This window comes from Schistocerca piceifrons, chromosome 3, assembly GCF_021461385.2.
Source record: "Schistocerca piceifrons isolate TAMUIC-IGC-003096 chromosome 3, iqSchPice1.1, whole genome shotgun sequence".
Lineage (NCBI taxonomy): Eukaryota > Metazoa > Arthropoda > Insecta > Orthoptera > Acrididae > Schistocerca > Schistocerca piceifrons.
Window position 1 is genome coordinate 218338732 of NC_060140.1, and position 16924 is coordinate 218355655.

Here is a 16924-nt window from a genome sequence, read left to right on the forward strand (position 1 = left end):
TGGAACAGTTTCGAGCGTCCATCTCCGGACGTAGGCACAAACCATACTCCCAGAGGGGGAGAAAGGGAAGGAAAGAGCCAGAGGTGAGGGGGGGGGGGGGGGGCGAAGATGGGGGACGGGGAGGGATGCGGAAAGGGAAGGGAAGGTATGCAGCCCGGAAAGGAAGGAGGGCCACATTAGCTCGGGGTCCCGTGCTCGCTACGCACGTATCCACAAAAGAGTTGTGGACCCCCTGGGGGGTACTCTGAAACAGAGCACCCACTCCATCAAACAGCCATTACCTCTGCACCTGCTTCATGACAAAGCATCAATTTGGTTTCTTTCTCACATGAACAATATCTCTGAACTTCAGGAACAGGAACTCACTTTACAGCGTGTGCTAGTTATGCAACACATGGAATGCACTGCTAAATAAACTATTACACTGCATTCATGTCTTACATTTCAACCATTCTCAAGTTAAATACCAACTGTCTTAGCCTTCTGACAGGCATTTAACCTAAAGTGAAATGGTTTACTTGACAAAAGAGTTAGGAATAGTAATTCTCATCAAACTTAGTGGCAGTACAAAAGTAAAGAGTGGCCAGAAAATGTGAGTGCACAAATGATACGACGACCCTTTCCAAATCTTAAGAATGAATGAGTCAACCGAATAAATTATTTATTTCATTAAACAACAAATTTAATCCGATTGCGGTTATGACTGGTGACAAGAACCAGTCACATTTTGATTAATTTTGCTGAACTGAATATAGAACAATAAAATGGAATTGACTGTCACAGGACAAAAATAAACAGCAGCTATTGTAAACGCAATCAAAATATCTGCACATACTGAATGTCTTAGTTTCCATGTTTGGGTTTTAATAAGTGGATCAACACTGTACACATCATTCAGTTAGACTTCAGTTTTTTATTTTATTTTTTCACAATGAATTATGCAGCCGTTCCCTACCTTATTGGCTTTCCTCTTATTTCACTCATGATGTTGCCTTCTCCTCCAAGATACTCATAGCAGAGACTCAAGAAATTGTAAATTACAAATGCTGGAATAAAAAATATGTCTTTAAATACTGCTTCACAGTTATGCAGCTCATTTGTACTGCCAAAAGTGCTGCTGGGTTAATTTTTCAAGTTCTTCACAAAAACTATAACACTTATGTTTCAGTAAGCAACAAATCAAATATAATCATTAACCCTTAATTTGATTACAACAAAAACTATTAACTGTGTACATTAGTTTCCAAATATCAAACAACGGAAAGTCCAGAATGGAGTATCAACAGTATTACGAAAAGGATAGATTGCTACTCACTGTAAAGATGACACTCAGAGTTACAGACAGGCACAATGAAAGCACTGTTACCCATTGAGTTTTTGACCAAAGCTTTCTTAAGAAAAGAAAACATGCACACACTGACACAAGCACGTGCACCTCATGCCCACATGACCACTATTCTCTGGCTTCTCTGGCTAGAATACAACTAGGGTGGGGAATTGCATGGATATGGTGTTATGGGCACTCAACAGTGTAGTCTTTAGCGCCCTGGGGAATTGGGAGGGATGGCTGGGCACAGGTAAGGGAAGAGAAGTGAGTGCTGCCTGGCAGAGTATGCAGGGACTAGATGGCTAGGCAACGCTGCCATGCACAGCATAGGGTGGCTGTGTGGGGGAGAGGGGCACCACTATCTAGCCCACACATGCTCCACCACACAGCACTCTCTTCTCTCTCCTACCTGTACCATGCAATCCTTCCCCTCCCCACTCCACTCCACTCCACTCCACTCCGGACTGGTGCTTCCATTTGACACACCTGCATTCTGATCAGAGTGGCTGGAGATAGCAGTCAAGGGTGCATGAGGTGTGCTTGCTTGTGTGAATGTGTATGTATTTCCTTCCTGAAGGAGGCTTTGTCTGAGAGCTCAAAATATAACAATCATACCGTTGCACCTGTCTAGAACTCAACATCGTCTTCATCTACATCTACATCCACGTCTACATGGATACTCTGCAAATCACATTTAAGTGCCTGGCAAAGGGTTCATCGAACCACCTACACAGTTCTCTATTATTCAAATCTTGTATAGCACGCGGAAAGAACAAACACCTATATCTTTCCGTACAAGCTCTGATTTCTCTTATTTTATCATGGTGATCATTTCTCCCTATGTAGATCAGTGTCAACAAAATATTTTCGCATGCATATAGCAATCTATCCTTTTCGTAATATTATTGTTAGTTTACAAATAATCATTTCTATGGGTTACCACACACACACACACACACACACACACACACACACACACACACACTTCTAACAATGAAAAGAAAAATTAATGATGAAATTCTTAATCTTATATGCTCTTTTTTTCCTTCACCATTAAAATGTTGTTACCTATCAACATGACAGCTTTCACTGAAGTACTTTCACAAACTACCTCAACATAGTCCTTATAACTTTTATTACTGGGTGTAGTTTCACTAGAGCATATACTTCTAACTTTCTAATACTTGAAAATATTTTATATATTTATGAATACAATGTTCATCTCTTTATTTCAACATTTCATCATCTTTCATTAAAACTTATGTACATTTCACATTTTCACCTTTTTCAGTTAATTTCTTATAGTCAAAGATACACTCAAATGAAGAGGTACTTTATTATTGTAATTATGTACCTAAGTCACACAAAGTAAAAACACACACATTCTTCTCAATGTTCTTCAATTTACAATAGTAACTTTGTTCTTTTTAACAAAAATTCAGACTACATCACACATGAAACTCCAGCACTGCCTTCACCTTGCTTATATTAAAATTAAGGGAAGCAGTCAATTATGATGTATTTGAACATGTTGTCGTTGTGGTCATCAGTCCTGAGACTGGTTTGATGCAGCTCTCCATGCTACTCCATCCTGTGCAAGCTTCTTCATCTCTGAGTAACTACTGCAACCTGCATCCTTCTGAATCTGCTTAGTGTATTCATCTCTTGGTCTTCCTCTACAATTTTTATCCTCCATGCTGCCCTCCAGTACTAAATTGGTGATCCCTTGATGCTTCAGAGCATGTCCTACCAACCGATCCCTTCTTCTAGTCAAGTTGTGCCACAAACCCCTCTTCTCCCCAATTCTATTCAATACCTCCTCATTAGTTTTGTGATCTACCCATCTAATCTTCAGCATTCTTCTGTAGCACCACATTTCGAAAGCTTCTATTCTCTTCTTGTCCAAACTATTTATCGTCCATGTTTCACTTCCATACATGGCCACACTCCATACAAATACTTTCAGAAACGACTTCCTGACTCTTGAATCTATACTCGATGTTAACAAATTTCTCTTCCTCAGAAACGCTTTCCTTGCCATTGCCAGTCTACATTTTATATCTTCTCTACTTCGACCATCATCAGTTATTTTGCTCCCCAAATAGCAAAATTCCTTTACTACTTTAAATGTCTCATTTCCTAATCTAATTCCCTCAGCATCACCCGATTTAATTCGACTACATTCCATTATCCCCATTTTGCTTTTGTTGATGTTCATCTCATATCCTCCTTTCAAGACACTGTCCATTCCATTCAATTGCTCTTCCAGGTTCTTTGCTGTTTCTGATAGAATTACAATGTCATCGGTGAATCTCAAAGTTTTTATTTCTTCTCCATGGATTTTAATACCTACTCCGAATTTTTCTTTTGTTTCCTTTACTGCTTGCTCAATATACAGATTGAATAACATCGGAGAGAGGCTACAACCCTGTCTCACTCCCTTCCCAACCACTGCTTCCCTTTCATGTCCCCTGACCCTTACAACTGCCATCTGGTTTCTGAACAAATTGTAAATAGCCTTTTGCTCCCTGTATTTTACCCCTGCCACCTTCAGAATTTGAAAGAGAGTATTACAGTCAACATTGTCAAAAGCTTTCTCTAAGTCTACAAATGCTAGAAACGTATGTTTTCCTTTCCTTAATTCTTTTTCTAAGATAAGTCGTAAGGTCAGTATTGCCTCACGTGTTCCAATATTTCTACGGAATCCTAACTGATCTTCCCCAAGGTCAGCTTCTACCAGTTTTTCCATTCGTCTGTAAAGAATTCGCGTCAGTATTTTGCAGCGGTGACTTATTAAACTAATAGTTCGATAATTTTCACATCTGTCAACACCTTCTTTCTTTGGGATTGGAATTATTACATTCTTCTTGAAGTCTGAGGGTATTTCACCTGTATCATACATCTTGCTCACCAGGTGGTAGAGTTTTGTCAGGAAGGGCTCTCCCAAGGCTGTCAGTAGTTCTAATGGAATGTTGTCTACTCCCGGAGCCTTGTTTAGACTCAGGTCTTTCAGTGCTCTGTCATACTCTTCACGCAATATCGTATCTCCCATTTCATCTTCATCTACATCCTCTTTCATTTCCATAATATTGTCCTCAAGTACATCGCCCTTGTATAGACCCTCTATATATTCCTTCCACCTTTCTGCTTTCCCTTCTTTGCTTAGAACTGGGTTTCCGTCTGAGCTCTTGATATTCATACAAGTGGTTCTCTTTTCTCCAAAGGTCTCTTTAATTTTCCTGTAGGCGGTATCTATCTTTCCTCTAGTGAGATAAGCCTCTACATTCTTACATTTGTCCTCTAGCCATCCCTGCTTAGCCATTTTGCACTTCCTGTCGATCTCATTTTTGAGACGTTTGTATTCCTTTTTGCCTGCTTCATTTACTTCATTTTTATATTTTCTCCTTCCATCAATTAAATTCAATATTTCTTCTGTTACCCAAGGACTTCTACTAGCCCTCGTCTTTTTACCTACTTGATCCTCTGCTGCCTTCACTACTTCATCCCTCAGAGCTACCTATTCTTCTTCTACTGTCCTTCTTTCCCCCATTCCTGTCAATTGTTCCCTTATGCTCTCCCTGAAACTCTGTACAACCTCTGGTTTATTCAGTTTATCCAGTTCCCATCTCCTTAAATTCCCACCTTTTTGCAGTTTCTTCAGTTTTAATCTACAGCTCACAACCAATAGATTGTGGTCAGAGTCCACATCCGCCCCTGGAAATGTCTTGCAATTTAAAACCTGGTTTCTAAATCTCTGTCTTACCATTATATAATCTATCTGATACCTTCTAGTATCTCCAGGATTCTTCCATGTATACAACCTTCTTTTATGATTCTTGAACCAAGTGTGAGCTATGATTAAGTCATGCTCTGTGCAAAATTCTACCAGGTGGCTTCCTCTTTCATTTCTTAGCCCTAATCCATATTCACCTACTATGTTCCTCCTGCCAATGAACTTCACTAATTCCCACTATATCTAACTTTAACCGACTGTTTACCTGCAGAATATTTTACCCAAGAGGACGCCATCATCATTTAATAATACAGTAAAGCTGCATGCCCTCAGGGAAAAATGACGGCTGTAGTTTCCCCTTGCTTTCAGCCGTTTGCAGTACCAGCACAGCAAGGCTGTTTTGGTTAGTGTTACAAGGCCAGATCAGTCAATCATCCAGACTGTTGCCCCTGAAACTACTGAAAAGGCTGCTCCCCCTCTTCAGGAACCACACATTTGTCTGGCCTCTCAACAGATACCCCTCCGTTGTGGTTGCACCTACGGTACGGCCATCTGTATTGCTGAGGCACGCAAGCCTCCCCACCAATGGCAAGGTCCATGGTTCATGGAGGGGAACACTGAACATTTGAACATAACAGTGCTTAATTAAACTATGACACAAGATTTTTCCCCACATATTAAAAGCACTCACAGAAAATGACAATGTCGGGAAACTCTCATTTTCTGAACTGAGTCTCGCGCTACTGAATTGTAAGGTCACACACAATCTCTAAGTTACACGACTGCTTATTAGTAATTCAAATAGCTCATCTAGTATCTAGTTGTTTCAAAAATACAGACAAGCAAATGAACAGAAACCGAGAAGAGAAAAGGGGGGTGGGTAAAAACCATACAACACACAATATTTTCCGTCTATAACTACATAGCAGGAAATATTACAAACCTTCGTAACAGTCTCTAACAGTGAAGAAATATATGTAGTAACTGTCACTGTTGAAAAAGAGAAGGCTGACCCATGAGTAAAAACCATATATTGGAACAATGAACAGGATTCTTACAATCCACCTCTGTTCGGCAGGATTGGTATACCACCGAAGGTGTTGATATATCTGAAACCCAAAAAATTTCAACATCAATCCACAGTCAAATGACTCATATATAACACAGAATAAAAACAGTGTGCACATTGCAGCTATTATAGTTGCATGTGATGATTTATTTATTAATATTTGCATTATTTTTCTTGTTACATGTTATTCTTTTATGGATTCCATATGCTTTGAGTTTTGGTTACTAACTTTTTTGTGATGCACAGTCATGACTGTCAGAGTTGCACTGTCGCGGTAATGGGGCACCAACTTGTATACAAACAGTCAGGAGCTACCCATCATAGAAGAAGGACATTTGCCTGAGAGTGAGCAGAATCAAGAGGGTAGGCCTAGTATGAAATGCTAGAAATGATAAGTATGATGAACATAAGAGAGAAAAGAAGTTAAAAACACAAGGAAACGGCTACTCTGGAATGAAATTTTGTACCGTTAAATATAAGAAAGCTAATTTATTAAGTAGTAGTTCTACTGTTCCTGCACTTAAATGAACTATGCCACATTATGTTGCAGCATAACCTTATGACTTAAAACATTTCCTCATTTATCAGTAATTAAAATAGGACAAATACTGTGAACCATGAAGTAAATGGGTGACACATCTATAGACTGCAGTATTCACTATTTAGCGATGCACAGCGTCTATTCTCTCTGCAGGACTGGCAAACAGTAATCTTTTACAAGGGCCAAACAAACTATCAATTACAAATCCTATATATAAACTTTATGATGGTACTTACAATGCAATTAGAAAAAAGTTTCAATATGACTACAATATAAAAAAGGAAGAAGTCAATATTTACTCTTGGGAGTAAAATAAGGGAGTCATGGAACAAATGTACTGATAAAAGTGTTTCTTTTTTTAAATTTTGAACCCTTCATTTTTTTAAATAATGAAATATTCTTCAACAATTTCACCGAGTTACTAGTATTCCATGTCACTGCAGAACATCAAATGGAATATATCCAATTAAAAAGTAAAGATGACACTGGTAAGTTAGTGATTGTTGTACACCGGAAAATTTAGTTTTTTTTTTTTTTCTCATTTCAAATATATCTCATTGAAGTTTCACACAGAGGTAAATATTGATTCACACAGAGCTCTGCATCATTAAAAGATTGTGGCAAAATAATCTTTGAGAGAACATTATCCTACATGCTCTGTTTAGGTCGTCATTTTGATGGCATGAGCAACTACTGAATTACAAGTTTCGTGAATGAGCTAAGAATTGGAATTAATGACATAGTTCACAGGTTGTATCCATAACTGGGTAATGCAGATAGAGCTTACAAAGTGCTGAAATTGTACATTAGGTTACTTCTTTGCCACATTTGTATTACCTAGCAGAAAATGTAGGGTGCTGCATGAAATATTTCAAGGAACAGTTTGCAATCCCCTCCAAATATATCTGTATTAAGTAGATACTGCAGAAAGGCATTCCTTATGATTATAACACTGTTGTGCAAAATATTACCACATTGCAAGACTAATATAGATTCAAGGTTTATAGTCATCATTTTACTTCTAAAGTGCAAGTCCAAACAACAGTGATTCGCACTGCCATTTATATTGTTTCACTGTTTTATTTCTGCTAACATTTGTCATTACACACAATGATGAAGTAATGGTCACTGATAGCTTCTGCTTGTTAATCTTTAAATTGATTTGTTTCTCAACTTGAAGGATCTCCTTCATGATGGAACTCATGGAAAATGATGTATGAATGACTGAATGAATGAATCAGTTCAAGGGAAGAAAGATTTAAATTTAATGTACAGTCAACAACAAGGTTATCGGAGACAGAGCACAAGCTTGAAAACGGCAAGAATGTGAATGGCTGTTGCCCTTTCCAATGCAAAACTTACTGACATTTGCGTTTGATTTTACTCTTGCTCTCTACCCAAAAATAATGCAGTTCTGAAGATATGCATTCTTATCTATGATGATGAAGCCTCCATTGTTGCCTTTTTTTTTTTTGTCTGTGAAATGACAGGACTTGGGAACACATTTTGTCACCAGAGGCATTGGAATTTTAACATTACAACTGAACATAAGAGATTCACATGAATACAATAATGCAATTTTTAATTCAGGCAAAAGCAAACAGCTGATGGTTGGCTAGTTGATTTACTCCCCAGTAGTAAACAACAGGGTCATCAGTCTCTCAGTCAGTGGTTTGGTCATTCATAGCTAGTGATGTCTACCAGGAATGTACTCTGATGAGGAAAGTATGTAGGATTGGTAAAAACAAAACACTGAAAGCAATACTGATGCCATAGCCGAAAAAATTATTGACAGAGAAGTAAATCTATGTGGATTGGACTGGTAAATAGGTAAGAGCAGACAAGTGACATCTCAGGACTCGGTCATGGTAAGAGAAAGCCAACCAGAGTCCAACACCCACCAACCTGATTAAGGGTGAAGACAGCTACAGAGTAAAGAATACCTTCTAGTCAAGAGATCATAAAAGTAAAAGGGAAATGCCTAAAAATGTAATAGGTATCAGTGGGACCATGATAATAAAACAAGACGAGAGACACAGTTAAGGCTGCACAAGGGTGCCACAGTCGTGTGAAGTTAGCACCCCTTTTTCGAGAAATATACATTTTTTTTCACAGTTCTTGTTAGATGTGCCATAGTTCTAGAGTTCTTTCCACAAAATTTCAATAGTTCTGCAAAGTGTAACGAAGAAAACAACAATACTCGAAAAAATTTTCGTATCGAAAATATTCTCTGACAATTTCCGCAAAATGTAAATACGTACAAGAGTTCTGAGCACAGTTCCGAACAGAGCTCCAAGAGTTCTTTCGAAAATCCAAGTAACATTTTTTTGTGCAGCTAATAGTTTACGAGATAATTGCAATTTAAGAGAAAATGTTTTCACTTACTGTGAAGTTGGCACCCGTTTTTTCAGAAATGTATACTTTTTCCAGATTTCTTGATAGATATGCCATAGTTCTAGAGTTCTTTGTACAAAATTTCAATAGTTCTGCAGAATTTAGCGACGAAAACAACAATACTCGAAAAAATGTTTCTATCGAAAACATTTTTTGCCAATTCGCAAAAATTAAACTTGTACAACAGTTCTGAGGACAGTTCTGAACAGAACCCCAAGAGCTCTATCGAAAATCCCAACAACATTTTTCTATGGCGATGATAGTTTGTGATAAATTGATTTAATGTGGGACACACTTTCTCTACAGAAAATATAAATATATTCGTACAACAGTTCTGATGACAGTTCTGGACACCACGTGAAGAGTTCTATCGAAATTCCTAGTAGAATTTTTTAGTGCAGGTAATAGTTTAAGAGGTAATTGCAACTTAATTAAGAACCCCATAAGAGCCCCTACTGTGAAGCTGGCACCCTTTTTTTCAGAAATATATATTTTTTTCAGAGTTCTTGATAGATAAGTCATAGTTATAGAGTTCTCTGTACAAAATTTCAATAGTTATGCAGAATTTAGCGAAGAAAACAACATTGTATAACATAGCTGATTCAGGAACCCTTTCCTTCTGATACAATTCGTACTGTTGCCACAATAAATCACTTGTGCATAGATTCCAACGGTACTGATCATTACAAAAATACAACCATTGACCAGCGGCGCACATTTCTTGCAGCGTTGTACAAAGCATTCGGCTTATCCGCTGTGAAAATACCACGCTTAACGCTATTTTAAAATTTACGGTGGATGGCTCCCGTTTATCTACAATGTCAGCATCTATCGAATTATCTTCATGCAAACGTGATGCCTGGATCACACATGTCCCCTTTTTAGGTACGGAGGAAACTAGAGTTCAGTCTTGTGGAAGCCAAAAAAGGAAATGTGGGCATCCCTTCTTTTACTGATAGCAAACTCTAGAGAAATCTCCGCGCTTGTTTTTCTTCATCATGCCAACAAAAGAAAAATTCTCCCTTCATAGCTCTATTATCATTCCAGTACTAGTAAACCAGTTGTCCGCTTTCACATTTTGACCTGACTGATATATAGGTTTACACAGTCACAGAACAACATCAAAATGTTTATTGCTCAGTTGGTAAATCCTTCTGGTTGTAACACAGCGTATATTTCCAAATTGTACAGGTAAAATACTTAAGAATCCACACTTAAGAATCCATACTCGTTTGTTTTGATTGATACATATTGGCGAAAACTGTACCTTCCACAGAATCCTTCCAGCTTCTTGTCTACTGTAACATTTTCTCTAAGGGTGTAAGATTTGTGGTAGTTGCGTACAAACACAGTAAATATTTCCCGAATAGCTGTTAGCTTGTCTAATTGTCTCCTTTCATCACGAATAGCGCGACTGTAAAATCTAAGGCTCTCCAGAATAAATTTGAAACGTTTTATGTTCATTTGCGAGGTGAAATTTTTTAATGCCATCACCATCAGTTCCACCCAGATCTTCCAGGCTTTATCTGTTACTTTTGTTAATAACAATTAAAAACAAGAGACTCATGAAGGCTTTCAATTCAATATCATCTATTGATTTTACCCCTCTCTCACGTTGAAATGAGGCTTTGATGCTCTCAAAATTCTGATTGGAATACAAAACTACAATAGACAAATATCGTAATCTATGAGGTAATTACAGCATCACAAATGCTGCTTTGGCTGCACCTATTGGTACAGGTAAATTTCTAATAATATTATGCTCTTCGAACAATATGCTTTGGATTTCTTCAACACTATCTAGTACTTCCCACTTACAATAATAAAATTTCTATAAAATAACGCAACCATGCGCAGTGTATTGATCTGAAATTTGACGTTCAGACAGCGGACACTGACTATTAAACAGTTCAAACAGAATTTAAGTGCAGTTTACATTCTGGATTAGCTTTGTACTACTTACTACGGTGATAAACAAATCAATTAATCGCTGAAATAATATGAAAGGGCACAGTGGATAAAAACAAGCAATCGGCTCATATCTCATCAAGAGAGCATTAGGGTCGATACTGAATCATACAACAATGAAAGGCACACATGAAGTGTATACTTTTAGAATCAGGAAGAACCAGATGAATTTTATTACGTAAAACAGTAATTGTTTTGGGCTCTCATGACATCCAGGACCCACTAACAGCTAAAAATATGCCCAGGACCCTCATGGATGACAGTTATGTGGCAACATCACCAGCCGCTAGGATACATAAAAACATGTGCTGCGTGTAACGAATAAATTTGAAATTGCTGTCATTAATATTGTTGCAAACATTTGTTCTAGTTAGAAAGGAAGTGTGGAAGTTTGATGAGTTACACTACAGAGAGAGTTAAAAGTCTTTACAATGTATAGAAATGTAAGGATTTTTACTGAATATATCGTACAAACGAACTAAGTAGTATGTTTAAATCCTAATTCAATACATGACTGATAGAGGTGTTATAATGTTGAGGGGATACAGTATTAAAGTTAATAAGAAGTTCGAAATTTGTAAATAAGAACCTCGTTTATTTGGTCCTCAGTAATCCGGATTTCCGGTTTATCCGGATTCATATTTTGTGTCCCTTGGTATTTTTCTCTTTTTTTCTTATAACACGAAGATGTGTAGTCGGTGAGGTACATAGGCTGCTTATCACTAGGCCGGTAATTTAGTCTAGTACTGAGTGATAAGGAACTCGGAGTGTGTGAATGACATTGTTTCTCAAGTATTGTACATTAATATAACGGTGTATTGATGCCCATCTAGTAAGTTGCATAGTAACCATGCCAACAGCACTCCACCACAGCTCATTGTACCTCTGGTGCGATTCTCGACAGGTGTGACACCATCTGGTTAGTGGCGCGTGTGAATGTATCTGCTCTCTCAGCCATCTGTTTGTTTTGCACTGACGAGCCTTCTCTCCTTGAATCATCTAAGCGTGCACATCCCACGCTTCCACCTACAGTTACTACAGTCAGTCTTAAGAAGGTGTACTGGCATTTGTATAGTGCTGAACATTTAGACTTTTTGTATTTAGTAGAATATACATCCGGGTTTTCGATTTTCGGTTTTCCAAAATAAAATTGAGAATTTACGATCGTACTCATAGCTGTACTTCCAGCAGTACTTTAACTCCTGCGTTCCCAATTTCGTAGAAGTTGTCCTACGAAAATTGCAGAAGAAGCACTCCTGGACGAAAGGATATTGTGACGATATTCTTTTGTCACAGCCTGGGTTTAGAGACCCGGTCCGGCACACAGTTTTTATCTGCCAGTAAGTTTCACATCGGCGCACACCCACTGCAGAGTGAACACACAATCTATTTCATAATCTACTGGCACCATAAAAATTTTATGAGGGTTTTTAAAAGAACTCTTTCGGTGCTATCCAGGACTGTCAGCAAAAGGGTTGTGCCAATTTATTATAATGTAGACCAAGTGGGTCTCTCGAAAATGCTATTATCTCATTAACTGTTATCCCCACAAAAAATGTTAATACAGTTGTCGGTAGAACTCTTAGGGTCATATTAAGAAATGCCATCAGATCTTTTGTACGAATTTATTACTTTTACATGACAAAAGTGAGTCCCACATTCATTATCTCATATAATGTCATCGTCACAAATAATGTTGTTATAGTTTTTGGTAGAACTCTGTGGGTGATATTCAGAACTGTCATCAGAACTATTCTACGAATTTTGCTATATTAGATAAAGTGAGTATCAGATTAAAACAATTATTGTATAAACTATTATCGCCACAAAAATGTTCTTACCATTTTCAATGCAACTCTTCCGGTGCTATCCAGAACTGCCAACAGAACTGTTATACAAATTTATTTTTTCCAAACTGACAAATAACTTTTTACCATACCAAAATTTTGCCGAGTTAATGTTTTCTTCCCGAGATTCTGTAGAACTATTCGTGTTTTGAGCAGGGAAATCTAGAACTATTGCATATAAATCAAGAACTGTGAAAAAAATTTATATTTATCGTAAAAGGGGTTCAAACTTCACGGGAAATGCTCATACGCATTCCTTAATAAAGGCAGTTACTACGTAAACAATTACCTGCACAGAATATGTTACTAGTATTTTCGATAGAACTCTTACAATGCTATCCAGAGCTGGCATCAGAGCATACGAACAGACATAATTTTTTTTTTAGTAAGAGTGCCCCACAATTAATCACTTACCATACAAACTATTATAACCACAAAAAATGTTGTTATGATTATCGATAGAAGTCTTGAGGTGTTAACCAGAACTGTTCATCAAAACTGTTGAACGAATTTACTTTTTCTGTGGAGAAAGTGGGTCTAACATCAAAGCAGTTACCGTATAAACTACCATCGCAACAAAAAGATATTATTAGGATTTTCGATAGAGCTCTTGGTGTTCTGTTCAGAACTGTTGTACGAATTTACTTTTTGTGAAAATTGACAAAGAATGTATTCGATAAGAAAAACTTATCGAGTATTGTTGTTTTTCTCGCGAAATTCTGCAGGACTATTCCAATTTTGTACAACTAACTCTAGAACTATGACATTTCTATCAAGAACTCTGAAAAAATATATCTTTCTGAAGAAAAGGATTCCAGCTTCACAGTAAGTGAAGAGATTCCCTCCTTAAATTGCAATTATCTCTTAACGTGTTAGCGGCACAAAAAATTGTAATTAGGATATTCGATAGAACTATTGGGGTTCTGTCCAGAACTGTCATCAGAACTGTTGTACGAATATATTTATATTTTCCGTAAAGAAAGTGTGTCCCATATTAAATCAATTTATCTCAAACCATTATCGCCATAGAAAAATGTTGTTGGGATTTTCGATAGAGCTCTTGGGGTTCTGTTCAGAACTGTCCTCAGAACTGTTTTACAAGTTTAATTTTTGCGAAAATTTACAAAAAATGTTTTCGATACGAAAAATTTTTCGAATATTGTTTTCGGCGCTAAATTCTGCAGAACTATTGAAATTTTGTACAAAGAACTATAGAACTATGGCATATCTATCAAGAACTCTGAAAATAATATACATTTGTGAAAAAAATGGTGCCAACTTCACAGTAAGTGAAAAGATTTTCTCCTTAAATTGCAATTATCTCGTAAACTATTAGCTGCACAAAAAAATGTTACTTGGGTTTTCGATAGAACTCTTGGAGTTCTGTTCAGAACTGTGCTCAGAACTGTTGTACTTATTTACAATTTGGGAAATTTGACGAAGAATGTTCTCGATACGAAAATTTTTTCGAATATTGTTTTCGTCGCTAAATTCTGCAGAACTATTGAAATTTTGTACAAAGAACTCTAGAACTATGGAATATCTATCAAGAAATCTGAAAAAAGTATACATTTGTGAAAAAAAGGGTGCCAACTTCACAGTAAGTGAAAAGATTTTCTCCTTAAATTGCAATTATCTCGTAAGCTATTAGCTGCACAAAAAAAATGTTACTTGGGTTTTCGATAGAACTCTTGGAGTTGTTCAGAACTGTGCTCAGAACTGTTGTACTTATTTACAATTTGCGAAAATTGACAAAGAATGTTTTCGATACGAAAATTTTTTCGAATATTGTTTTCGTCACTAAATTCTGCAGAACTATTGAAATTTTGTACAAAGAACTCTAGAACTATGCCATATCTATCAAGAACTCTGAAAACAATATATATTTCTGAAAAAAAGGGTGCCAACTTACAGTAAGTGAAAAGATTTTCTCATTAAATTGCAATTATCTCGTAAACTATTAGCTGCACAAAAAAATGTTACTTGGATTTTCGAAAGAACTCTTGGAGCTCTGTTCAGAACTGTGCTCAGAACTCTTGTACTTATTTACATTTTGTGGAAATTGCCAAAGAACATTTTCAATACGAAAATTTTTCCGAGTATTGTTGTTATCGTCGATAAATTCTGCAGAACTATTGAAATTTTGTATAAAGAACTCTATAACTATGACTTATCTATCAAGAACTCTGAAAAAAATATATATTTCTGAAAAAAAGGGTGCCAGCTTCACAGTAGGAGCTCTTACGGAATTCTTAATTAAGTTGCAATTACCTCTTAAACTATTACCTGCACAAAAAAATTTCAGTAGGATTTTCGATAGAACTCTTCACATGGTGTCCAGAACTGTCATCAGAACTGTTGTACGAATATATTTATATTATCCGTAAAGAAAGTGTGTCCCATATTAAATCAATTTATCTCAAACCATTATCGCCATAGAAAAATGTTGCTGGAATTTTCGATAGAGCTCTTGGGGTTCTGTTCAGAACTGTCCTCAGAACTGTCCTCAGAACTGTTGTACAAGTTTAATTTTTGAGAAAATTGACAAGAAATGTTTTCAATACGAAAATTTTTCCGAGTATTGTTGTTTTCTTCGCTAAATTCTGCAGAACTATTGAAATTTTGTACAAAGAACTCTAGAACTATGCCATATCTATCAAGAACTCTGAAAAAAATATGTATTTCTAAAAAAAAGGGAGCCAACTTCACAGTAAGTGAAAAGATTTTCTCATTAAAATGCAATTATCTCGTAAACTGTTAGCTGCACAAAAAAATGTTACTTGGATTTTCGAAAGAACTCTTGGAGCTCTGTTCAGAACTGTGCTCAGAACTCTTGTACTTATTTACATTTTGCGGAAACTGCCAAAGAACATTTTCGATACGAAAATTTTTTCGAGTATTGTTGTTTTCGTCGCTAAATTTTGCAGAACTATTGAAATTTTGTATAAAGAACTCTAGAACTATGCTACATCTATCAAGAACTGTGAAAAAAATGTATATTTCTCGAAAAAGGGGTGCTAACTTCACACGACTGGGTGCCACCCTGTGCTCTGCATGCGAAGAGGACAGGTCCTCCTAGAACTGCTCCACACACAATCCATCACAGGCAAAGCATTAAAAAGGACGATAGCACCCACAAATCAACAGAGCTACTCCTAAAACAGAGAACAGTCAGAAAAAGGGGAAAACTGCCTAAAAGCAACTAAAACAGAGCAAAGGGGGGATGACAGAGGCAGCATACAAAAGACGCAGGGTCGATGGTTCCCATGGTCCACCATGTGGCATGAGATGCCCAACCTCACCCTGAAGCTAGTTTAAAATGAAACATCTGAGAATAAAACCACTGTCATGGAGAAGACATAGCACCAGTTCAACTGTCCATGCATCAGCTGCCAATATAAATGACCTGGTGGAAGAGTGAGGAGCAATCTGCAGCTATTTGCTGATGATTCTGTGGTGTATGGGAAGTTGTCAATGTTGAGTAACTGTAGGAGGACTTCAACAAAATTACTAGTTGGTGTGATGAATGGCAGCTTGCTCTAAATGTAGAAAAAATTCAGTTAATGCAGATGACTAAGAAAAACAATCCCATAATGTTCAAATATAGTATATATAGTTTGCTGCTTGAAACAGTCATGTTGATTAAATACCTAGGCATAACACTGCAAATCAATATGAAATGGAGTGAACATGTAAGGATGGGAGTAGGGAAGTCAACTGGTCAACTACAGTTTCGTGGGAGAATTTTAGGAAAGTGTAGCTCATCTATAAATGAGACCACGTAACGAACACTAGTGTGGCCCATTCTTGAGTACTGTTTAAGTGTTTGGGATCACTGCAAGGTCTGGTTAAAGGAAGATATTGAAGCAATTCAGAGGCAAGTTATCAGACTTGTTAATGGTAGGTTCGATCAACAAACGAATATTGTGGAGGTGCTTTGTGAACCGAAATGGAATCCCTGGAGGGAAGGCAATGTTATTTTCATGAGACACTAAACTGAGAAAATTTAGAGAACCAACATTTGAAGCTGACTGCAGAACCATTC

The 16924-nt window shown here is 37.1% G+C and overlaps 1 protein-coding gene across 3 annotated transcripts in view; it reads right to left on the minus strand.

The window, feature by feature from the left end:
- LOC124788126 (transmembrane protein 184B) overlaps positions 1 to 16924 on the minus strand; it is a 143448-nt gene that overhangs the window by 90101 nt on the left and 36423 nt on the right. For all 3 annotated transcript variants that reach the window (XM_047255262.1, XM_047255261.1, XM_047255263.1), the window contains 2 exons: positions 6004 to 6169; positions 956 to 1046 (listed from right to left, as the gene is read on the minus strand). In XM_047255262.1, the coding sequence (XP_047111218.1) occupies positions 956 to 1046; positions 6004 to 6169 (257 nt within the window). The remainder of the gene's footprint in view (positions 1 to 955; positions 1047 to 6003; positions 6170 to 16924) is intronic.